Source organism: Rhincodon typus, chromosome 23 (genome assembly GCF_021869965.1).
Source record: "Rhincodon typus isolate 14 chromosome 23, sRhiTyp1.1, whole genome shotgun sequence".
In the NCBI taxonomy this organism is placed as follows: Eukaryota; Metazoa; Chordata; class Chondrichthyes; order Orectolobiformes; family Rhincodontidae; genus Rhincodon; species Rhincodon typus.
In genome coordinates this window covers 25,517,478-25,543,015 of record NC_063354.1, presented here as the reverse complement: position 1 = coordinate 25,543,015, position 25,538 = coordinate 25,517,478, and the positions used below count along the sequence as shown (strand labels likewise).

General features: G+C 39.7%; 1 protein-coding gene across 1 annotated transcript in view; it reads right to left on the bottom strand.

The window, feature by feature from the left end:
- tnrc6c1 (trinucleotide repeat containing adaptor 6C1) overlaps positions 1 to 23,368 on the bottom strand; it is a 77,828-nt gene extending 54,460 nt beyond the window's left edge. Inside the window, exon 1 of the mRNA XM_048611117.1 lies at positions 23,309 to 23,368. Within this exon, the coding sequence (XP_048467074.1) occupies positions 23,309 to 23,368 (60 nt within the window). The remainder of the gene's footprint in view (positions 1 to 23,308) is intronic.
- Positions 23,369 to 25,538: the final 2,170 nt, after the last annotated feature.

The window sequence follows — 25,538 nt, the reverse complement described above, 5'->3', positions numbered from 1 at the left end:
CAGAGGGGCTGAAACAGTGCGAGAAACAGAGTACATGAAACAGAGGGGCTGAAACAGAGGGGCTGAAATAGAGTGCGAGAAACAGTGCGCGAGAAACGTAGGGGCTTAAACAGAGGGGCTGAAAGAGAGGGGCTGAAACAGAGTGCGAGAAACAGAGTGCGAGAAACAGAGGGGCTGAAACAGAAGGGCTGAAACATAGGGGCTGAAACAGAGTGTGTGAAACACAGTGCGAGAATCAGAGGGGCTGAAACAGAGGGGCTGAAACAGTGCGAGAAACAGAGTACATGAAACAGAGGGCCTGAAACAGAAGGGCTGAAATAGAGTGCGAGAAACAGTGCGCGAGAAACGTCGGGGCTGAAAGAGAGGGGCTGAAACAGAGTGCGAGAAACAGAGTGCGAGAAACAGAGGGGCTGAAACAGAAGGGCTGAAACATAGGGGCTGAAACAGAGTGTGAGAAACACAGTGCGAGAATCAGAGGGGCTGAAAGAGAGGGGCTGAAACAGAAGGGCTGAAACAGAGTGCGAGAAACAGAGTGCAAGAAACAGAGGGGCTGAAACAGAGTGCCAGAAAAAAAGGGGCTGAAACAGAGAGGCTGAAACAGAGGGGCAGAAACAGAGGGGCTGAAACAGAAGGGCTGTAAAAGAGTGCGAGAAACAGAGGGGCTGAAATAGTGTGTGAGAAACAGAGTGGCTGAAACAGCGTGCGTGAAACAGAGAACCTGAAGCAGAGTGCGAGAAACAGAGGGGCTGAAACAGAGTGCGAGAAACAGAGTGCGAGAAAAGGAGGGGTTGAAAAAGAGATCGACAAACAGAGGGGCTGAAACAGAGTGCGAGAAACAGAGGGGCTGAAACAGAGTGTGAGAAACAGAGGATCTGAAACAGAGTGGGAGAAACCGAGTGTGAGAAACAGACTGGATGAAACAGGGTCTGAGAAACAGAGGGACTGAAACAGAGTGCGACAAACAGAGGGGCTGAAACAGAGTGTGAGAAACAGAGGGGTTGAAACAGAGTGCGAGAAACAGAGGGGTTGAAGCACAGTGCGAAAAACAGAGGGGCTGAAATTTTGTGCAATACACAGAGGATCTGAAACAGTGTGGGAGAAACCGAGTGTGAGAAACAGAGTGCGCGAAACAGATTCCGAGAAATGGAGGGCCTGAAACAGAGTGCGAGAAACAGGGCGGCTGAAACAGAGTGTGAGAAACAAAGGGGCTAAAACAGAGTGCGAGAAACAGAGGGGCTGAAACAGAGTGTGAGAAACAGAGGGTCTGAAACTCGAACACAGTGTGCTTCTCACTGAGTCTCATCCAACAATGAAGCATCCCCATTCAGCGCTTCCATTTCCTAAGGTACATAATTATCAGCAGAACCTAAGTGCTCTAAAAGTTTCCATAGCAACCACTTGAATACTGCAGGGATCAATAAAACCGAGCGACATTTATTTGTTAGCTTTTGTGTGCCTGCCATGACATTGGTTTAATTAATCGCTTGGATTCCATTTGTCTTTGAGTGTTAGTTGCAAAAACAAAACAAAAATATCCCTGAACACACACTGGAACAAGAAAATATCACGATATATTGGAGACTGCAACAGCAAGCTACTTGAAATCCTGAAAGCCTTCTTTCATTTTGCAATCATTCAAATTGTCTGAATGCTGAATTTTTAATCCAGGTATGATCCCCCATTTTAAATAACTGAAAAGCTGCAATATTGTATTTTACTAGTTCTTACTGTATTCTCTGTTGTTTCCTGGCAGCAGTGAAGAACCAAGAATCTAAATTTATTTCTGAGAAATTTGATCAAGATTGTCAATATTTGCAGAGAAATCATTCCTCAATAATTTTTAGAAAGACTATTTTCAATGTAACAACTTGTTTTATCTCTGAATGGTAAGAATTATATCTCATTCACACCTCTAGCATGTTGCTGATCTGTCTATTACCTATATTTGAAGTACTTATATACTTGTCACATTGTTTCACAGTGGAACTGTCTAGAATCCATACAGCATGGAAGCAGGCCATTCCAACCCTCTGAAGAGCATCCCACCCAAACCCACACCCCTACCCTATCCCTGTAACCCTGCATTTCCCATGGCCAATCCACCTAACCTCACATCTTTGGACTGTGGGAGGAAACCAGAGCACCTGGAGGAAGCCTACACAGACATGGGGACAATGTACACACTCCACAGAGACAGTCGTCGAGTGTAGAACCAAACCCAGGTGCCTGGTGCTGTGAGGCAGCAGTGCTAACCACCGTGCACCATGTCTAGTTCCTCCATTGTCTATTTTGCTTCCCCTTTCTCTGCCCTCCTCCTCCTCAGTGTCTGGTTAATTTGGTCTTGCTTTTATGGAGCTGACATAAATTTTGATTTTAACAACTTTATTGACTTGAAAGTGCAAAATTTGGATTTATTTTAGACTGCCAGTCAGGACCAGCAGATATGGTGACAAACAGTGAAGCAGGGCGATTTGATAAGAATTGGAAGACACATATTATAACAATGCACAGGATAACTTAATTATGAAATGCGAAAGTCCATTGTCACATCATCTGATGATCCCAAACCATATCAATTTACCTCCTGAACCTTTTTGTGCAGAATACACACAGATTCTTGACTGTCTGTGGAAGGATAATAAAAAATCTCTGCATTGCAATAACTGCACAGGAACTCAATTATCAGCCCACTGGATGTCAACGTGCCTTTACCTACGTAATACTATTTAGTTGTAACAGACAGTGAAAGCATATATAAACTGAATTATGCATCTTGGTGCAGATGTGCCAGGACTGCTCAGTGTTGGGCCCCTGCATGTGTAACAATGACTTTACTTCACAATTGCAATAATATAAAACAAAGAACTGTGGATATTGGAAATCTGAAACAAAAACAGAAATTGTTGGAAAAACTCAGCTGGCCTGGTAGCATCTGTAGAGAGAAAGTAGAGTTGACAATTTGGGTCCAGTAACACCTCAGTTCTAAAGAAGAATCACATCGAATTTGAAACGTTAACTCTGTTTCTCTCTCCACAAATGCTGACAGGCTTGCTGAGTTTCTCCATCAATTTCTGTTTTTTACTTGACTGTTGCAATTAAACTCTGAGTGTTGACATTTTATAACAGAGTATTTCTCAGGCCTTTCCAACATTTGCTCTGGACTTATCTCTCTACTTTAGAACAATTACCATTCTCTTTGTCTTTTATTCTGTGACAGGTGAGAATTCAAATCTCTGTTGTTTACCTTCCCCAATCTTCCCTGCCGTTCCGTCTACCCCCACCCCCATCATTTTCTATCAGTCCACCACTCACTTCACTTTGGAATCAAAACTTTAACTCTGTTTCTCTCTCTCGGGATGCTGCAACATCTGTTGATTTTCTCCACCAGTTGCTTTTTTTAAACTTCACGTTTCCAGCACCTACAGTATTTTGCTTTTGTCTATAATTGCACAAAAATGAATGGCAGACAGATAGTCACAGTGTCAAAGAGTTATACAGCATGGAATCAGACCCTTTCGTCTAACTCATCCATGCTGACCAGATATCCTAAATTAATCTAGATCCATTTACCAGCATTTGGTCCATATCCTTCTGAGCCCTTCCTATTCATGTACCCATCCAGAAGCCTTTTAAATGTTGTAATTGTACCAGCCTCCAACACCTCCTCTGGCAGCTCATTCCTTACATACAACAACCTCTGCAAGAAAAGGTCGCCCCTCAGGTCCCTTTTAAATTTTTCCCCTCTCTCTTAAAACCTAGGTGCCCTCTAATTTTGGATGAAGAGAATGGACTCCCCCTACCCTAGGTAAAAAGACCTTTGCTATTTACCCTATCCATGCCCCTCATGATTTTATAGACCTCTACATGGTTGCCCCTCAACCTCCGATGCTTCAGGGAAAACAAACCCAAACTATTCAACCCGTACCGATAGCTCAAACCCACCAACCCTGGCGACATCCTTGCAAATCTTTTCTAAACTTTTTCAAGTTTAACAATATCTTTCCTATAGCAGGGAGAGCAGAATTCAAGGCAGTGTTCTAAAAGTGGCCTAACCAATGTCCTGGAAAGCTGCAACAGGACCTTCTAACTCCAGTATTCAATGCACTGACCAATAAAGGCAAGTGTACCAAACACCTTCTTCACTACCCTGCCTCCTACAACTTCACTTTCAAGAAACTATGAACCTGCGCTCCGAGGTCACTTTGTTCAGCAACAATCTGCAGTAGCCTATCATTAAGTGTATAAGTTCTGCCCTGATTTGCCTTACCAAAATGCAACACCTTACATTGGTACGAATACAAAGAGTGGCAGAGAACAACTAAAAGATTAATCAAAAGAAATAGATTAGAGTACAAGAGAAAGTTAGCTAGATACCTAAAAACGGGTAGCAAGACGTTCTGCCTGGTATTTAGAAAGGAAGAGAGTAAGTAAAGTGAATGTTGGTTCTCTGGAAAATGACAATGGGGAGTTAATAATAGATAATTGGAAGTGGTTTATGAAATGAACAAATATTTTCATTATAGACCTTACAAAAACATTCCAGTAATAGCTGTAAATTAGGAGATGAGAGAAAGGAGCTGGGTGAAATTACAATTGTTAAGTAAGTAGTGCCGAGGAATCTGATGGAGCTGTGAACTAATAAGTCCTCAGGTCCTGATGGGCTTCATCCCAGGGTTTTAAAAGAGGTGGGAAAAGAGGTATTAGGTGTATTAGTGTTAATTTTCCAAAATTCATTCAGTTCTGGAAAAGTTCCTCCTGAATAGGAAGATGCAAATATAACTGCTGTACTCAAGAAAGGACGGAAACAGAGAAAGGAAAGTATAGAAAAGTTAGGTTGATGTCTGTCAGAAGGAAGGTGTTAGAATTAATTACTAAAGAGGTTCTAGCTGGGCACTTAGAAAAATTCAAAATAATTGGAAGAGTCAGAATGGTTTTGTGAAAGGAAAATAATGTATAAGGAACAAAAACAGAAGTTGCTGGAAAAGCTCAGCACGTCTGGCAGCATCTGTGAAGGAAAAATCAGAGTTAACGTTTTGGGTCTGGTGACCCTTGCTCAGAACTCAGAAAATAATGTTTAACCAATTTATTAGAGTTTTTTTGAAAGAATAAAATACATTGCGGTTAAGGCTGACAGTGAAACATTCTATTCTTGGAGTTCCAGAATGCATTTAACAAGGTGCCACATAAAAATGCAATAATTGTGCAAAGTAGGAGCCCATGGAGCAGGGGTTAATGTATTAGCATAGATAGAAGTTTGGTAGGTTGGAAGAAAACCGAATTCATCTTTTTCTGATTGACAGGATGTGACAAATGGAGTCCTTCATGGTTCTATGCTGGGCCTTCAGCTTTTTACAATTTATATCAATCACTGAACATAGATCATAGAACATTACAGCGCAGTACAGGTCCTTTGGCCCTTGATGTTGCGCCGACCTGTGAAACCAATCTGAAGCCCATCTAACCTACACTATTCCATTATCATCCGTATATTTATCCAATGGCCATTTAAATGCCCTTAAAGTTGGCGAGTCTACTACTTTTACAGGCAGGGCATTCCAGATGAGGTAGACCAACAGGAGGTTGGAAGAACACAGCAGGCCAGGCAGCATCTGGAAGAAAGGAGCAGTCAATGTTTCGGGTATTACCCTTCTTCCATACCCAAAGCGTTGACTGCTCCTTTCCTTCAAATGCTGCCTGGCTTGCTGTGTTCTTCCAGCCTCCTGTTTGTCTACCTTGGATTCCAGCATCTGCAGCTTTTTTGTCTCTAACTTAGATGAGGAAAGTAAAAATACAGTAACTCAGTTTGCAGGTGGCAGAAAGATAAGTCAGAAAGGATACTGTGAAAAAGACATAAGCAGAGTGTAGATGAAATATATAAGATCCTGAATGGTCGTGAAAAACACATGGAAATGATGTTTCATTACTTGGGCCAGTCCAGAAGGAAGGGCCACTGTTTAAAAATTAGATGTCAGCCTTTTAGAGCAAGAATGGGGAGAATTTATTTCTCTGAGACTTGTTAGACTTTGGAACTCTCTGTCATAAAGGCTTTGGAGGCAAATTCATTGAATAACCTTAAGACAGAGATAGATGGCTTCTTGACAGGCAGGCGTTAGAAGGAGTTAGAATTTAAAATACATAAAGATCAGACATGGTTTTATTGAATGACGAAGGAAGCTTAAAGAGCAAAAGGATCTACTTTTGTTTTATTTCATATATTTATGTGTTCCTCTCAAGTTAATGGAGTGTTCCCATGGTACAGAAATCTTCCAATGGAAAAGACAAGTTGCTTGTTTGAACTAAATTGATTACTTCAGTACTAATTAATAAAACACAATAAAAAAGTAATTCAGTAAGAGTAATCCAATTTGCCATAGCTGTAATTTTTACTCAAGGATTAGAGAAACTTTGAAGATAGAACTGGGAGGGTTTAATATAATTCCAAACATAATAATTGCCTAGAATTGAACTTGCACTTAAGAATAAACCTAAAGACATGACATTAATTTGATAGCATCATGTTATGTTCCTGGCTGATGTTAATATTAGTCAACTCACGTGCCAGAATGAACGTGATATGATACATCATAAATCTAATTTTTGCAGGTGGTTAATGTGTTGGTTAGTCACTGAAATATATTCACATGAGGATGCAAATGTTCTTTAACAACAGCACATATGCTTATTACATTAAGAAAGTAAAAAGAGACAAATGAAGCTCTCTCTTAGAAGGCAGTTAGAAAGATCTTAACATAAACATCAAAACAAAGTTTCGATCTGTTTCTCAACACTATCCATTACACAGACTCAATTCCAGTAAAATACTGTTATCTCAGCTTTTTGAATCTTTACTTAACTGACACATTCCAGTTTCATTTCCTTAGACTGGTTTAACTTTTGTTATGATCCCTTTCTGAGTCTGCTGACATGAATTGCTCACAGTTATGATGATCTGAACCTTTTCAGTTCCAACAGCTTTCAGACTTTGATCCAAACTCTCTTGGCTTGGAGTCTCCAGGGTTAAACACTTCAGTCAGGGTGAACTGGTTCCTCTGAGTTGATTTGATTGTCCTTCTAGGAGAAAGTGTTCTATATTCTAAACTGAACTATGGTTCTTCTGAACTAAAAGCTTTGAATCTTCTGCTCTGAAATCAAAACAGAACTAATTGCTTTAATGTGTTCACTCTGCCTGTCAAAAAACCACAGCTTAAACATTTATCCATTTACATTACAAGGGTTCTCCAGGATTCTGAAGTCAAATCACATGCTTTTTTTGGAATGAATGTATTTAGGTCACTGTTCCAAATTGACTTTATGACTTTTTGAAAGGAATCCTTCACAGAATTGACCCACATATGCCTCGATCTATTTTATAACCTAAAATTCAAAGTATATAATATCTAATACATCATTCATCATAAACAAAAAATTTTCTTCCACAGTGCTTTATTTAAAATATGTTTTACCCCTTATTTACTCCGACCACATATTTGACTTAGGAGCTTTAACAAAAGTGGTGAAGGCTGATGCTGCTCATGTTGTAACAGTTAAGATGCTGGTGATTTGCAACTTATGGGATCCTGATTTTAGGCTGTTATACTTCAAGGGATAGGGGAAGGCTGTGGAAAATAGTATTGAGACAGATGGTTAACCATGATATAATTGAGTGATGGTGTAGACCCAACAGGCAAAATGGTCTACTGCTGCTCTCATGTTCTTTCACTGCTTGGCTGGCATGTCCCAGTTGAACATTTAGCATTTTGGTAGTTAGGAGGTGATGGCAGAGAGAATGAAGGCTGACATCCTAAAAGTCAGTAACATGTAGTGATCCAATAGCAATACTGCCGCTTCAAGAAGCTGAGTCCATTACTTGTTCCTATCTGTGTGTATAAACTGTGTAAGTTGAGTGACTTCTTGACTGTCTCTAGCTATTTATAGTGGAACCTGCAGGCTGCAAGGCAGCTGTTTGATCCTTTACCAAACCTATAAAGGATGCTGACATTGTCTTTGTGAGGAATGGTTGCAACATCCCAGAAATTTCTGCACTTTCCAAGCCATCTTGCAGAATGCTGGTAACATGTAAGTTCACACAACAAAGGGCAGAAGCAGATACTGGCAGATTTTCAGTCATGGTAGCGAAATTCATTGGCAAGTCTTCAACTACCTGCATGCATGGCAGTTGGTTTTGTTACTAAAGCCAGGCCCGTGAAGATGTCATCCCTGTCTTGTTTAGTGGAGATCACCTAACAGCAAGCTACCTTCTGGATTGTCTTTGCATGTGAGACACATGCTGCTGTTCACAAGTACAACCTCCTTATCTATGTGGACTACTAATCTCTGTGCTGGTACTAAGCAAGTCACAGCGCATCCTTCGGAGGACTGATCTTGTTTTCTTCAAAAAGCTAAGGTGACTGAATCCTATACTAACAGGTCACCCAAGAATACGAGCACACATCTCTTGCAAGAGGCTGTGAGCCCAGAGCTACATGAGAATAACATTATAGACAATAATGTCATAAACTTACTGCATGAAAAGTTAGAGGTAAAAGAACTGCAATTAATTTTGAAGTGATTAAAGGAATTTTCTTTTATGGAAGTTTGTTTATAACATTGAAAAACAATTAATGTTTCTACTTCTAATACTGTCTTGCCAGTAGTTAAAAATGAACCAAATGGTTGACTTGCATTTTTTGTACTGAAATGGCAAGAGTGCTTTGTGAGCATCCTATATCTGTAATGCCGTATTACAATAGAGATGTTACTTCAAAAATATGCCAAGAAAGTTCTCGGCAGCATCTAGTGGTCACGAAAGTCACTATATAAATGCAGGTCTTTTCTACAGTTTCTGTATTATCTGCAAACTGATTCACTGGGTAGAATCTTCCCAGCCTCTGATGTGTGCAATGGCAATAAAGTTAGGAAAATCTTGTCAATTTCTCGGTGTTGAGAACATAAAGTCCTGTTTTCTAACCAGAGAGTTGACGTTTTCACCAGTAAGGGGCAAGAAACTTATTTGTATGCATTAGCATGTATTAATATCTCAGTATTACTTAATTTTATATCATTAATTTGCACGTTCCCATTCCTCCACCTGCTGGATAGTAACCAAATGGCAACAACTCCTGACATGAGAGTCAGAGCGGTAACCTAGCAACTCCAGTTCATCATTTGTTTCTCCAGATCATCATCCTGGAGCAGTACATCTCAGGGAATGCTCCATAGACAGCAACGGCATGAAATCCCATCAGTGGATGACATTGATATGTGCCAGCCTCACTGCATCATCATGGCTCATCTCCGCTCCATTTACAATACAGTTCCGCACTTCCATTCTGTAGTTTGGAGCACATTGACAGATGGCAAGTACTGCAGATGCTGGAGTCAGAGACAACAGTGTGGAGCTGGAGGAACACAGCAGGCTAGGCAGCATCAAAGGAGCAGGAAAGTTGACGTTTCGGGTAGGGAGCCACATTGGCAGCTTTCATTGGGATGGACCTGTCAGGGCACTTTGCATGTGGGGAGAGGTACCCAACTCATGGATTGGACCAAGACATCTCAGCCACTCTTGCAATGCTTGCTCATTTTGTGCCTGCTTCAATGTTCACAGATGGATGTCTCCTTTTGGTGTTTTGCTCCATCAGCCATACCTTAAAGTTTCAGAGAACTTCTGTCTTGGTGTGTTACTCAGTGCAGAAACAAGCCAAGGCAGCTTGTCATGGCTGATAGCTGTCTAGCACTGTGCTGTGTCAATCTCACACCAACAGTGTGTGTTAGCAGTTTAGTAGCAAACATACAGCATGTGCATTGACCCAAATAACCATGCCTCAATGTCTAAGGGGAGCAGTTCTCCGTCAAGTCAAAAGGGTCTGTCATCAGTCAGAATCCGAGGACAGCAAGTTCAGGGGAGCCTCTGATCTCAGTGCAGGGCTTGGATACGGTCAGTTGGCTGCTTGGAGCAGTCGGGAGTCTATAGCTCTGTAGACCGCGGAGGGGGCCACAGTTACAGCAGCAGAGGGGGCCAGGAAGAAAGAGATATTGAGGTTTATTCAGCAGGTTGGGGAAAGGGAATGCCTTGTTACGAGACTGAGCTTGAGACTCACTGTGCTAATCATGATTTGTGTTGCCTTCCATTTTCACTGACTCCTAAATGCAAACTTCGAAGGGATAATGGCTGCAATCACATTCAGCGTGGGCCAGGTTCCGGCTTCTTTTTCTGTCCCAACACGGGGCTCTACTTGTGAGCAACATGTGCCCTCCAATGGACAATTGCATCAATCATGAACTTGCACAGTATAGTCTGTAACCATAGAATCATCTATAATCATATCATGATGCATGGGAAATGCATGCAGTGTCCAACCGCATGGAGTGCGAATCCTGGTCACAAGCCAAAAAGACTACATCATTCGTCTTTGCTGACTGAAAAATGTTATCCTTGTGAGACAGACATAATCACAGGTTACCTTAAAGGTGGCACCTGTGGACCACAAGTCACAATCATAATGCAAGATCTCAGAGCCTGCAAAGGGACATGGAACTGATTCTCTCTCGCTTTGAACGGTAAGCATTCTGCAACATACTGTTACATACAATTATGCCTTTCGTCGGTGATGTGGGAAGAGAGGAAGTCTCGGTATTCATGTAGCATTTACAATCCCCTGCTGTATCTTTGCAACATCATCGGTGCTACATTTGTTGAAATAAGGTCCAATGTCAAAGTACAATGCAGAGAGGCATTCCATGGATTTCCTTGTCAGAGCCACCCTTGTCCCATTGCATAGAGGTAAATGCTAAACTGTCCTTTGTGAGTGATGTGAGTACTGACTGCTCACATTGTTAAGCACCTGTTCTGATTCTGATACTCCCCCACCCAGCTTCATTGCAAATGTGACTGACAGATCCAGCCACAACAGGAGTTAATGTTGCTCTTGTTGTGCAAGTGCTGAGAAATAGAAGAATATCAGATCTGCCAGCAAGTCCAGGTTGAGAAGCAACCTCAAATAGGTGCCAAAATCATCCATATGAACATCCTCTCAAGATGCCTTCAAGGTTTGGAAAGAAATTTCCAAGAGTTCGATGCTAAATTGACCATGGCCTTTGTCCAGTAAGTTTGCTTGCCTTTGCCAGGATTGAGTGATTGGACAGAATTGTGGGCTGAGAGTGGGAGGATTGGGGATGGAGCTGGGAAGAGGTGGATGATGCATATCCTTTGTAGTCAGTGAGTTGTTACAGGCTTGTTTGACCAGTTGGTTTTGCTGTGACTCTTGTATTCATTTATATTCTGATTGATTCCTAGAGTGTTTTGAACCAACATTGTTTGAAGACAGTCGACCAGGTAATGGATTGTCTTGTTGCAAATGCATCAATAAAACAAGAAGTAAATGATTTTCTGAAGAAGGGTCTCGGCCCGAAACGTCAACCTTCCTGCTCCTCTGATGCTGCTTGGCTTGCTGTGTTCATCCAGCTCTACACCTTGTTATCTCAGATTCTCCAGCATCTGCAGTTCCTACTATCTCATATAAAATGCGCCTTAGTTTAGGAGTTTTGAGTACTTATAATAACCTCACATTAAAATTGTTTCAATTTTGAAAAAAAAAATTTATTATAGTTATTACAATTATTACATTTACATTGCGCACAATACATAACACAGTTTGTGACTTAAATTAAACAATTACTTTTGAAACAAATCTCTTAGCAACCACGGTATCTATGAACATTTCAAACCTCAGTTATTCTATGTTCTAGCCTGATGATGGGTTAAATAATCTCCTGACAAACATTTATTTTTCTATAAATTGTACATGCTTTCAATCTTCTGCCTTGGCCGGAGGCTATAGACACTATTCAATCTTACACCATAATTAAATGTAGACCCGCTACAAGCACGATGAGCTATCTCTCTACCTTATGAAGTAGGAGCTTAAGGTAGAAGTAGAAATGCATCCACTTGGGCTCCAACTACCCAAGAATTACCAAACCTTGACAATGAAGACAGGTTCTACAGAATAGGAATCAGTTTGAGACTGTTTATTTAAAAGCAAGATGCGAATGCTGGAAATCTGAAACAAAAACAGAATGTTGAAGAAACTCAGCAGGTCTGGCAGCATCTGTGGAAAGAGAAACACAGCCAGTGTTTTGAGACTTGTTGTCTGTTTGTGTCTGCTTCTGGGAGAGAAATGTTGCAAGTGCTTGAGCTACTGGCCTAGTCTGGTGCTTCATTAAACTAAGTTATGGTTTATATTTGCACTGATTGTAATTACATTTTCATATCCACTACCTGTCTGAGTGACAGTAGTTTGGAATTTGCATAAATAATACATTTTCCTGCCTAGAGACTATTCCATATATTTCCCAGTTTAATATCAATGAATTCAAAATAACTTTTCTACTTGTGAGTTGATTTTGGCTGGTGGCCAACTTCAAGCTGACTTTGGTCTTCAAATTAGGACGCAAAAATAACTATACAGTCACGTTGAAACTAATTCTATTTCATTTCTGCATTTAATGTTTTTCACTTTACCGGTGAATGATGTCCGAGGTTTCAGCAGGTGGGGATGTGGTTGAATGTAATGTAGTTGAAGTATTGAGGTTGTTGAGGTTGGTTGGCTCGCCGAGCTGGTTTCTTGTTTCGCAGACGTTTCGTTACCATGCTTGGTAACATCCTCAGTGCTGCACTGAGGATGTTACCCAGCATGGTAATGAAACGTCTGCAAAACAAGAAACCAGCTCACCGAGCCAACCAACTTCAACAACTTCAACACCCACAACCCGAGCTACAAATCTACTCCAAAACCTTAGTTGAAGTATGTGATTAAAGTACAAGGCATACAATTTTAAAACAATATATTATTTAATCCTCAAATCAGCAAACAAAAGCAACATTTCTAATCTGCACCTATCTGATTCTTCATGTTGTCATTTATCGGCTGCACATTGGCTTTCTTGGCTTATAAGAAAGCCGGGAGATGTAACTGATTTCACACAAAGGTATCGAGGTCCCAAACGAAGATCTTAGCTCAAAGGATCATATTAAAGCAGCAGAATCTCTAGGTTGCCTCTTATATTTCCTGATTTATAGGCTAAAAGAAGTCTGGATTAGAAACAAGAAACAACCCCTCTTGCCATCATTAAATATGAATTTATTCAAGAGAAAAAAGTGTCAGGAACATAATGTGCACTCACATAGCTGACCTCTACTCTTGCTTCAGGCTCTTTGATTGACAGGAACCCAGTAATGAAGGATACAGATTAGTAGCATAGAATACGCAAAAAATGCCAGCTCCGGAAATTGATGTATATTACAAAATCTTCTATACCTTTATAACACAATCTTAAGAAGACCTGAAAATCAAAACAGAAAGCACTGGTCCATCCCCTGCATATATTGAAGATTGCGCTTGGAAATCGTTTTCTTGTTTTTTGTTTACTTACCTCATGGGATTTAATCATATTTTTGAAAAGACCTTGCTACTTTGTTCTTGAATACCACATTGAAATTATATTGCAGTGAATTTCTCCTTCAAGACTTGTTTTTTAGGTTCAGTTGTATGCTAATTATTTTTCCATCTCTGATTTTTGGCACATAAAGAACCATCCTGTTTTCCTACTCGTTGCCTCCTCAGTCTATGTTCAGTTGCCTCTGCATAATCTTCTATTTTCCTTGTGAGGGCTGAAGCAAGATTTTATCTCCAATATATAATAAGAGTATAATGTTTGTCATCATGATGTGATCATGAATTCTCACCAGTGTTCAACATTACGAATGTATGTATTCTTTAGCAAGGTACTTTTTCATGACTGCAAAGAACAGTTTGCACTACAAGGGTTAATTCTCACTTGGAGTTTTGTCCTTGGATTACCTTGGACCTGGTTCCTTCTGTCTCTTTGTTATTCTCATCCTTGTTTATGAGTTACATCATGTCCTGAAGCCACATTTTAGTTCTTAATCTCATCTGTCTCCACCTCTCATACGCTTTACACTTCTTACATGTTCTATTTAGATTACATTTACATTTCTTTTGCACTAAATGTCATGCTTAAATCTTAAACAGATAAACAGTCCAGTTTGCTCATGAGCCACATAATCCATTTATTCCTTTTCATCTGAAGTTAATCTCTTTTTATATATGACTAAAATATTAAAGGTGGTTTTAATACTTCATAATGAAGCTCTTTCAATCAAAATTAGTTAGTTTCACTATCAAACGCATTTCATTGAGTTTATTTGCATGTTTATTAGTATAGTTAATTGTTTAAAGAAATGCAATTATTTTGTTGCAAATCTAAGTTTTGAAATGTAAATTATCACCTTCACTGTTCTTGGTCAAAGATGACCATGACGTCAACTAGAATTCATTCAGTTAAGTTACAGGTACAATACATTTGAAAGTGTTTCATCAGTCCAAGTAGAATTCCAAAAAAGTCTTTTGCATGATGGACACGTAGTAAAGCATAAGAATTAAGAGCAGGATTAGGCCATTTGACTCGTCCAGCCTGTTCCACTAGACTTATTGGTGAAAAAGAAGGAGAAGTGGCTTTGGACTTGCAAAGTTCATATTTTTTGTTGGACTTTTTATAGGCAATGACGTTTTTCCTGATGAAACTGGACAATATAGAATGACCTTATTCCAATCTGCTTCACCCCCAGACAGCTTTTTAATAGCTTATCAGAGGGAATGCCAGCAATAGGTATTCTGGCATTGGTTCATGTTATCAATGTAGACTACTGTGGAGAATGTGTGGCTAGGTTTGGCAAATTTGTTGACTGCTTCAAGTCTTTCACCTTTGGCTTAATAGTTTTTTTGCATACTGTTATGAATCCAGTTGATGTTATTACTGGATAAACCAGATTTAAGACTGAATTCTGCCTTGATAGATCACTTTTTAAATATGGGGTGTCTTTCATTGTAACATTAACATGCAATGCTGCAGGTCTGGTTTTAACATTAGGTCAGAAGTAAATTAGGCAAAAAAGATAAAGATAAAATAGAATAAACCAAAACAAAGTATGTGTAATATGTGAGTAAAGATGTCAAGGCACAACATAAATATACAATCCTGTAATCCCAAAATCACCCTTTTATAATACTTACACCAGTGACAATGCTATTCTTTATTCCTTATAGGGTTTGATTTAGCTGTGGCTTCAATTCTTGGTCATGAGAATCTGATTGCCTCTTCCTTGATTCATCATATAATCGAGCATAACATTTTTCAGCTTCAGTTAAGCCCTTCAGCATTTTAACTCTCTCATATTGTTTATAAAAGACATCATCATGTCTATAGAAATATTTACAAGTAAATCATTAAGTGCCTTTAGACATACAAACTCAGCAAATTATATTCAACTATACTCAGCACAAAGAAGCAGAAGAAAGAATTTTTGTCTGTTCAGCTGTCATTCATGAGGTCATGACCTATGTGTGCTAAATCCACGTACCAGTCTTTGTCCTCTATCCTTTAATACCTTTGAATAACAAAAATCTATCTAACTCAAGGTTAAGGTTAACAATTGATCTTGTATAACTTGCTGTCTGAGGAAGGGTGTTCTAGGCCTTTGTGACTGTTTGCATAGATGTGCTTTCTAGTTCCACTGTTGAAAAATGTCAGCTCTACTATCTTGAAAATCTCAATCAAATCACCCGTTAACTTGCCAAATTCCAAGAAATGCAACCCTATTTTGTGTGATTTCTTCTCCTAATTTAACATTATTCAGGTATCATTTTAGTAAATCTATGCTGCTTTCCCTCAAAAGGTCAATATATGCATCCTAGGATGTGCTGCCTAAAACTACTAGGTATATACTAAGTATAAGTACCTGAAAAACTAAGTATATCAGGTTTAGCCTAATCAAGTTTTTTCATCATTTGAGCACGAACTCTACCCTCTTGTACTCTAGTTCTCTAAATATAAAACTAGCATTCCATTGAACCTTTTGAATTTTTCCCTGCCTATCCATTATATTTTAATGACAAAGGATTCTGGGTAATCCGAGATGGAGGAAGGGAAAAAATGTGGCTGTAAGAGCTGTTCCTTTTTTGAGGTTTTTTCAGTGTTACAGCTGATTTCCTCACATTCCAGGAGCAGTAATCACTGTTTTATAACCTGTTGCATTGTCTTGGCACTTTGAACAAAAAAAGATCAAAGCAACTGCACTTTAAAAAAGGAGGAAGGGAGACAAAGGTAGTGACCACATGGTGGGAGGTGAATCAATGGAGAAAGAAACCTACACTGCTGTTTGGCCCAGCAGTGAACCTTCACAGTTACTGCCTCTGTTGTTTGATCTCAAGTACCTCTGGACATTGGAGTTTGTCTAAGGAAAATAAACAAACAGCAAAATTCACAGCTGACCTTCGAGAAACCTGTGGGGAGATCACAGCAGGGGAGCAGCTAATCAACTAGTTTTTTTTTGTAAATCTACAATAGTGAGTAGAATGGGTTCTTTTTGATTATATATTTTTATTGAGATTTGTCTCTTAATTAAACTTTAAAAATATGAAACACAGGTACTAAGTTAGCCTGGAGCAGTTTTTTGGAGCAGTAGGCTGTACTATTTTCTGGGTTTGTAGATTGTGAAGGTGCAAAGATGGCCTTTAGTAGAGTGATGTGCTTTTCCTGTTGGATGTGGGAGAGTTTCCATGTTACTGATGATTATGTCTGCATGAGGTGTGTGCTTGGTTGCGAATCATATCGGATCTCATGGATCGGCTGGAGTGGCAGTCAGAGGCAATGAGGAATTTTTAGGAGCTGGGAGTGTGATAGATGGTAGTTGCAGGAAGGGAAATAAACTAAAGGTACAGTCAGGTAGATGGATGACCTCCAGGAAAGGTTGGAGAGGGAGGCAGGTAATGCAGGAGTCTCCTGTGGCTATCTCCATCTCAAACAAATATGCCATTTTAGAAAATGTAGGGGTTGATAGACTCTCAGGGGAATGTCTGGTACCGAGACTGGCTCTAATGTAACAAGGGGTATGCCAGGTTCCAAGCAATCGATTGTGATAGGGGACTCTCCAGTCAGAGGCACAGACAGACATTTCTTGGCTGACAGAGAGGCATCAGAATGGTGTGTTGCCTGCCTGATGCCAGGATCAAGGGTACCTCAGAGAGGGTACAGAATATTCGCAAAGGAGAGAGGGACCAGCAGGAGGTTGTTATACACATTGGATCTAACGACACAGGAAGAGATAAGGATGAGATTCTGAGGAGAGAATATACTAAATTAGGCAGGAATTTAAAAAGGAAGTCCTTGAGGGTAGTAATATCTGGATTATCCAGGTGCCACAAGCTAGTGAGGATAGGAATAGGAGGATATAGCAGATGAATGCTTGGCTGAGGAGGCGGTGCAGGGGAGAAAGATTCACATTTTTTGATCATTGGAATCTTTTCTGGGGTAGAAGTGACCCGGATAAGGGATTGCACCTGAATTGGAAAGGGACTAATATACCGGCAGGGAGATTTGCTAGAGCTGCTCGGGAGAGTCTAAAATAGGAAGGGGAGTGTTGGGACCCGGGGAGATAGTGAGGAAAGGGAGCAAGCAGGATAGGCAGGGGAAAAGCAGCAAATGAAGTAGGACTGATAAATAAAACTGCACTTATTTCGGTAGAAGAGGCTTAACAGGTAAGGCAAATTAACTCAGGGCATGGTTGGGAACATGGGACTGGGATTTCATAGCAATTGCAGACACGTGGCTCGGATGGACAGGACTGGCAGCTTAATGTTCTTGGGTATAGATGCTGTAGGAAGGATAGAAAGCAGAACAAGAGAGGAGTGGGAGTGGTGTTTTTGATTAAGGATAACATTACTGTTGTACTTAGGGAGGATATTCCTGGGCATACATCCAGGGAAGTTACTTGTGTGGAACTGAGAAATAAGAAAGTGATGATCACCTTATTGGGATTGTACTGTAGACCCCCCAGTAGTCAGCAGGAAATTGAGAAACAAATTTGTAAGGAGGTCTCAGTTATCTGCAAGAATAATAGGGTGGTAATGGTAGGGGATTTTAATTTTTCAAACACAGACTGGGACTGCCATAGTGTTAAGGGCTTGGATGGAATGGAATTTGTTAAATATGCACAAGAAAATTTTCAGATTCGTTATGTGGATGTACCTACTAGAGAAGATGCAAAACTTGACCAACTGGGGAAATAAGGCAGGGCAGGTGACTGAGGTATCAGTAAGGGAGCACTTTGGGCCAGTGACCATAATTCTATTAGTTTTAAAATAGTGATGGAAAAGGATAGACCGGATCTAAAAGCCAAGGTTCTAAATTGGAGGAAGATCAATTTTGATGGTATTAGGCAAGAACTTTCAAAAGTTGACTTGAGGCAAATGTTTGCAAGTAAATGGATGGTTGGCAAATAGGAAGCATTCAAAAATGAGATGATAAGAGTCCAGTATGTTCCTGTTAGGGTGAAGGGCAAGGCTAGTAGGTAAGGGAATGCTGGCTGATTAAAGAAATTGAAGTTTTGGTCAAGAAAAAGAAGGAAGCAAATGTCAGGTATAGAGTGCAGAGATCGAGTGAATCTCTAGAAGAGTATAAAGGTAGTAGGAGTATACTTAAAAGGGAAATCGGGAGGGCAAGAAGGGGACATGACATAGCTTTGGAAAATAGGGTTATGGAGAATCCAAAGGAATTCTAAGGACAAAAGGGGAGAATATGGCCCCTAAAAAATCAGCAAGGCTGCCTAAGTGTGGAACCACAGGAGATGAGTGAGATACTAAATGAGTATTTTGCATCAGTGTTTACTTTGGAGAAAGATATGGAAGATAAAGAACATGGGGAAATAAATAGTGGCATCTTGAAAAATGTCCATATTACAGAGAAAGAGGTATTGGATGTCTTAAAAAGCATAAAGGTGGATAAAGCCCTGGGACCTGATCAGGTATAGCCTAGAACTCTGTAGAAAGCTAGGGAAGAGATTGCTGGGCCCCATGCTGAGGTATTTGTATCATCAATAGCCACAGGTGAGGTGCTGGAAGACTGGAGGTTGGCTAACGTTTTGCCACAATTTTAGAAAGGTGGTAAGGAAAAGCCAGAGAACTATAGACTGGTGATTCTGATATCAGCAGTGGGCATGTTGTTGGAGGGAATCGTGAGGATTTACATGTATTTGGAAAGGCAAGGACTGATTAGGGATAGTCAACATGGCTTTGGGTGTGGGAAATCATGTCTCATTGACTTGATTGAGTTTCTGAAGAAGTAACAAAGAGGACTGATGATGGCAGAGCAATGGATGTGATCTATATGGACTTCAGTAAGGCGTTTAACAAGTTTCCTCATGGTAGACTGGTTAGCAAGGTTAGATCACATGGAATACAGGAGAGAACTAGCCATTTGGATACAGAACTGGATTGAAGGTAGAAGACAGAGGGTGGTAGAGGGTTACTTTTCAGACTGGAGGCCTGTGACCGGTGGTGTGCCACAAAGATTGGTGCTCAGTCCATTGCTTTTTGTCATTTACATAAATGATTTGGATGTGAACGTAGGAGGTATAGTTAGTAAGTTTGCAGATGACACCAAAATTGGAGGTGTAGTGGGCAGCAAACAAGGTTACTTGAGAGTACAATGGATCTTGATCAGATGGGCCAATGTGCTGAGGAGTGGCACATGGAGTTTAATTTAGATAAATGTGAGGTGCTGCATTTTGGAAAGGCAAGTCAGGGCAGGACTTATACACTTAAAGGTAAGGTCCTGGGGAATGTTGCTGAACAAAGAGACCTTGGAGTGCATGTTCACAGTTCCTTGAAAGTAGAGTCACAGGTAGATAGGATAGTGAAGGTGGCGTTGGGTATGCTTGCCATTATTGGGCAGTGCATTGAGTATAGGAATTGAGAGGCTATGTTGCAGTTGTACAGGACATTAGTTCAGCCACTTTGGAGTATTGCATGCAGTTCTGGTCTCCCTCCACTAGGGAGGATGTTGTGAAACTAGAAAGAGTTAAGAAAAGATTTGCGAGGATGTTACCAGGGTTGGGGGGTTTGAGCTACAAGGAGAGGCTGAATAGACTGGGGCTATTTTCCCTGGAGCGTCGGAGGCTGAGGGGTGACTCTATAGCGGTTTATAAATCATGAGGGGCATGGAAAGGGTGGATAGGCAAAGTCTTTTCCCTCGGGTGGGGGAGACCAAAACTAGAGGGTGTAGGTTTAAGGTGAGAGGGGAAAGATGTAAAAGGGATCTAAGGTGCAACTTTTTCACACAAAGGATGGTGCCTATATGGAATGAGCTGCCAGAGAATGGTATGATCACAACATTTAAAAGGCATCTGGATGAGCATATGTATAGGAAGGGTTTAGAGGGATATGGGCCAAATACTGGCAAATGAGACTAGATTTATAAAGGATATCAGGTCGGTGTGGATGAGTTGGCCTGAATGGTCTGTTTCTGTGCTGTATATCTCTAAGACTCTGACTCTATGATCTTTGTGTGTGTATATCCCTAATTCTCTTAGGACCTTCACTCTTTCTACCTTTTCATCATTTAGATAGGGTCTTCTTCTATTATTTTTAAGTCCACAGTGAATGCTTTCACATTTACCACTTTGAAATCCATCAGCCACGGTTTTGCCTACCTAACCTATCTATGTCTCTCTGTAATTTTATGTTCCCTTCTATATGTTACTTATCTTTGCGTCACCAGAAAATTTGGATACATAGTTTTCTTTTTCGTCATCTAAGTTGTTAATAAATAGTGAATAATTGAGACCCCAATAAAGTTCCTTTTGAGTCTCCACTCATTACATCCAATCAAATCAGGGTACCTGCCCATTATTCTTATTGCTTATCTCTTACTACTCTGCCACCTTCCCAACAATGTCACAGTCTCATGAATTTCAATATTAGCTAAATCAAGCACCTTCTGGAAGTATACACAAAAAAAACTTGCTGATACTTGTCATTTCTTTAATCTTTAAAAAACATCAATCAGATTAGTCTGGCAAAATTTACCATCTACAAATCTATGCCTGCTGTCTCTGAAAAATTTATGTCATTTACTCCGATTCTACACTCTAGTATTTTCCTGACAACAGATATACTTTAACAGTTCTATAATTCCCTGAGTTTTCCCTTTTTTTTCAACAACAAAATTACATATGCAATGTTGTAATTGAAGGGATTTTGCATAATATTTTGGATGGGGCAAATTCTGATTGTTCTGGCCACCTTTACTGTTTGAAAAATGTTTGCATAACAACAGAAAAAAAAATCAGATCTGGCAAGCTTCTGCTCTTGTTCTGTAGAGAATTGATTGCAAGTGACACACTTATGATAGTGTTTCCATCAACAACTGAGAGTTCACAGATACCATTTAAAAGGACTATCATACACTAACTTCCCTATCACCACACTATTTCTTGAACTAAAAAGACATTCAAGTGCTAATAAAAAATACTAGTTAGCTTCTGGAGCTGAAGGGGGTGTTTCCAATTTATAACAGCTTGGAACAGGAAAGGTGAATGTAACTGTGTGTTATAGGATGAATCTGCACATAATTGCAGGTTAGGCTCTTCCTCACGATTGTTTATTCTCTACTGATTTCCTCAATTAATTTGTTTATCACATCAGTTACATTCACACTACTTTCTCAAGGGTAATGAGAGATGTGATATTTGCCAGTTGTGTACCGATTCCTACACTTAATATTTATTTTAAATTTAGATGTGCAGTCGGTTGCTGCCATAAAATTCTACTTCTATAAATAAAAGATCATTTGAAATCATGAGCAAGTCAATTAAATTGAGGATTTCAATAGGGCACATTAGAAGTTCCACAATATTGTACTGCTTGCTGTAAATCACTTCAAAGTTGAAACATAAATGGACCTAGGATTAAATGATTAATTTTTCTTTGAACTTCTAAATTAAATTGTCATTCTAATGGAATGGTGTAATAACCTTTACTTGTTCAAATTACTAATTCATAATATGTTTGTGCCAAAAGTTTACAGGTATCATGTAAAAATGAATCTCAAAAATCACAAAATCACAGTATTTACAAATTAACTGCGAAGGACAGATGACCGCTTCGATGTAACCATGAAGGTTCCAAGGACAGATGGCCACTTTTCAAAATGTAATTAAAAACTGTCTCCCAAATTGGGCCCTTATTAATTTGAGTATTTACTAAATCATTGAATACTGAAATCTGGCATGTTATTTAATTTAGCCCTGTTCAAAGAGAACATAGATTCTGATGTTTGGAAGCAGCCACCTATTCCATTTGAACGGGTATTATAAAACTTAAATGACAACAGATACCTTTTTTTGGTTTAAATTAAAAGGGTGATTTATGAAAATGCCTGATGTTTGATTTGAGTTTATAATGAAAATCTGCATCCCATGCCCCCACGCAAGAACCACAGCTCATGAGTCTTATAATACCCCATTGCATCTACAATGAAAAAAGCCAATTTACTAAGGCCAGGGCCTAGAAATGGAACTACTTCAGTGCCTGTAGCATGTATATATTCATTCTCTGGTGAGCATGCATGCACACCAAATTGGTTAGGGCATCCCAAAGTCACCCAGATCAACCAGCTGAAACAGGAATCTGATCTATTATGTATGCAAGTCGGATTGTCTTCAGTTATTTCAGGTCCTTTTATGAAGGTGGCTCCCATCTACCAGTCCATGTTTTGTTCAAGGCAATATAAATGAAACTTGGATGTTTCATTGTATAACCAGCAACTGACTCACCATCAAGAATTTTATATTATTAGCCAAAGTGATAATTGAACATTCTTGGACAGCAGCCCTCATCTTGGTGTATTCTACAGAGGATTGTCAAGTTTGCGGATCAAAATGGTTGATAGGCAGCAGAGCTCCACTATATTTATCTTTTATAAATACCGACACATCACAGCCAATGTTGCAAGGAATACAAAGTTCCAGGGTGGGGTTGTAGAGCTGGAGGAAGTTGCAGTTATGGGTCTACTTTGCTGACAAAGGCTAAATTGATGTTTAGAGTTCAGATTCCATTATAAACTTCAAGAGCATAAGTCAATGGCGACATGAGATTGACATTTTCATTGAACACTTACATTAGGGATGCAGTTGCTCCAACAATATGTGTTTCTTCTCACAGTTAATTCACAAAGAATTCACAAGATCAAAGCCTGGAGAAAGATAACATTCTAAATCTGTTTATATTTTCTTAACCCTATTTATAATCAATTTCTGGAAGTAAGAATTCAGCAATTCCTCACATTGGATTGCTTCTTTGTTAACGTGTCAGAAGAAATTAACGTAAAGCCGATGGTTTGGCATTTGAGTACAACAAATACAAGAGCTGTATTTGTTTCTTTTCTAGTATACCTTACCATCAAGGTCAATGTAGCCTGAAGTTTCTTTGCCAAAATTCATGAGATCTTTCATTACGTCAAAACAATATATGAAGCAAAACCAAATATAATTTAGAAATTCCTGTCTTGGATATTGACAGCAATAAGAACTGATTTGTATATTACTTCCTCCAAAGATCTCTTCACAGAGATATTACATTGCCAACAGTCGACAATGCACATGAAAAATCAAAATATATTTGGCACCATTTTCTCTCTTTCTGGATAAGATTTGAACTTTGGTACCGTTTTGTGTGGAGAGCCTAGAGGTTTCACTTCACAATGTATAAAGAAGCAGAAGATGATTATTCAGAGCACACTAGTTGATCATTAATGTTGAGAAATTATTTTGGAGTAAAAGGTCGAATAAATAAATTAAATATAATCTGCGCAATAAAGCTTCCTCCTCTTCTGGTTCTTCAAAAATTTGATTTTAACAAGATGTCTTTTCGAAAAACATGACTATTGTAATGATCAATCTAGAATTGTTGACTTCTAACCTTTGTTGGTGCTTTGTCATAAACTAAGTTGCTGTCTTCAAGTGACAACACAGAGGGCTTTCTGATGTTACAATGTGCCTCTGTTCTATGGTAAAATGTTATTGTTCAATGTTAATTTGATTGAAACGCATAGGTAAGGAATCAATTTTTTACAGGTTACGCAATGACAACAGTTGGAAATGAGTATGACAATGAGTGCAAAAGCAGCATTCAAACTACTACAAACCTTGACAAAATACTGGGAAATTCCTGTCCTAAATTGTGAAAGGAAGAGAAATTTCTCCACCCAGAGAGTGGTGGGCCTATAGAACTCATTACCACAGAAAGTGGTTGAGGCCAAAACATTATGTGTTTTCAAGAAGGAGGTAGTATAGCTCTTGTGGCTAAGGGACTCAAGAGATATTTGGGGGTGAGTGGCAGGATTTGGGTATTGAGCTTGATTTTCAGCCATGACTGTATTGAATGGCAGAGATGACTGCTGGTCATTTAACCTAAGGGTGACCAGTCCTCGGGTAAGAAGAGAGGTTGAAACAAGGGAGTCTGCAGCTAGATTGTAGAATCCCTAGTGTAGAGAGAGCCCATTTAGTCCATCAAGACTGTACAGACCCTCTGATCAGCATCCCACTCAGACCCCTACCTTATTTCTGTAACTCGCATTTACCATGGCTAACCCACCTAGCTTACACTTCCCCAGACAATATGGGGCAATTTAGTATGGCCGATCCACCTAACCTGCACATCTTTAGACTGTGGGCGGAAACCGGAGAACATAGCAGAAACGGGGAAGACGTGCAAACTCCACACAGTTATCTGAGGCTGAAATCAAACCCAGGCCCCTGACGATGTAACCACTGTGCTCGATGTGGGAATTAAAGCCATGCTGTTACAAATCAGCTGCCCAGCCAACTGTGTTAACCAATCCCCCAAAGCTATAATGACAAAATTTTCCACTGTGGATCTACAGCAAGTGGTTCATCCTTAAGTCAGAAAAGGCTGAGCAGGAAACTCAGTTCAAGGACAATTAATGATGGGCAACAAATGCCAAACTTGCCAGCACTTCCCAAATCCCATGAGAGATTTCTTTTTAAAAACTGCATTGAGTTTTACTTTCAGTTTTGATTTAACAAATAATTATTAATGTTCAGGACAGAAAATCCTTATTTGCTGTCGTTGAATAGAAATCATTAACAGTCTGAAAACTGCAAAAGGAAATCGCTCAAAACTCAACATGATAGGTGCTTTTATTGAAATAGTTCCTTTTGCAGTTATTCATTTTTTTGTACTCATTTACGAGATTTTGATGCCTAACACTTATTGTCCTTCCCGACTTGCCTTTGAGAAGGTACTGGTGAGTTGCCTTTTGAATTGCAGCAATCCATGTGGTGGAGATGCAGCGACAGAGCTGCTAGGGAGGGAGGTCCAGGATTTTGACTCACTGACACTGAAGGTGCAGCAATATATTTCCAAACCAAGGTGATGCAAGTCTTGGAGGGGAACTTGCAGGGAGTGATGCTTTTATGTATCTGCAGCTCTTGTCCTGAATGGTAGAGGCTCTGGGTTTATAAGGTACTGTCTAAGGAGCATTGGTAGGTTGTAACATGTGACACTAATAATGAATTTAGCCGTCAAACACTTAAATTGTTCTGATATTACATCTGTTTTTGTGTTTAAATTTGAAATACGTTTCATGTAGCTTTTGTTGCA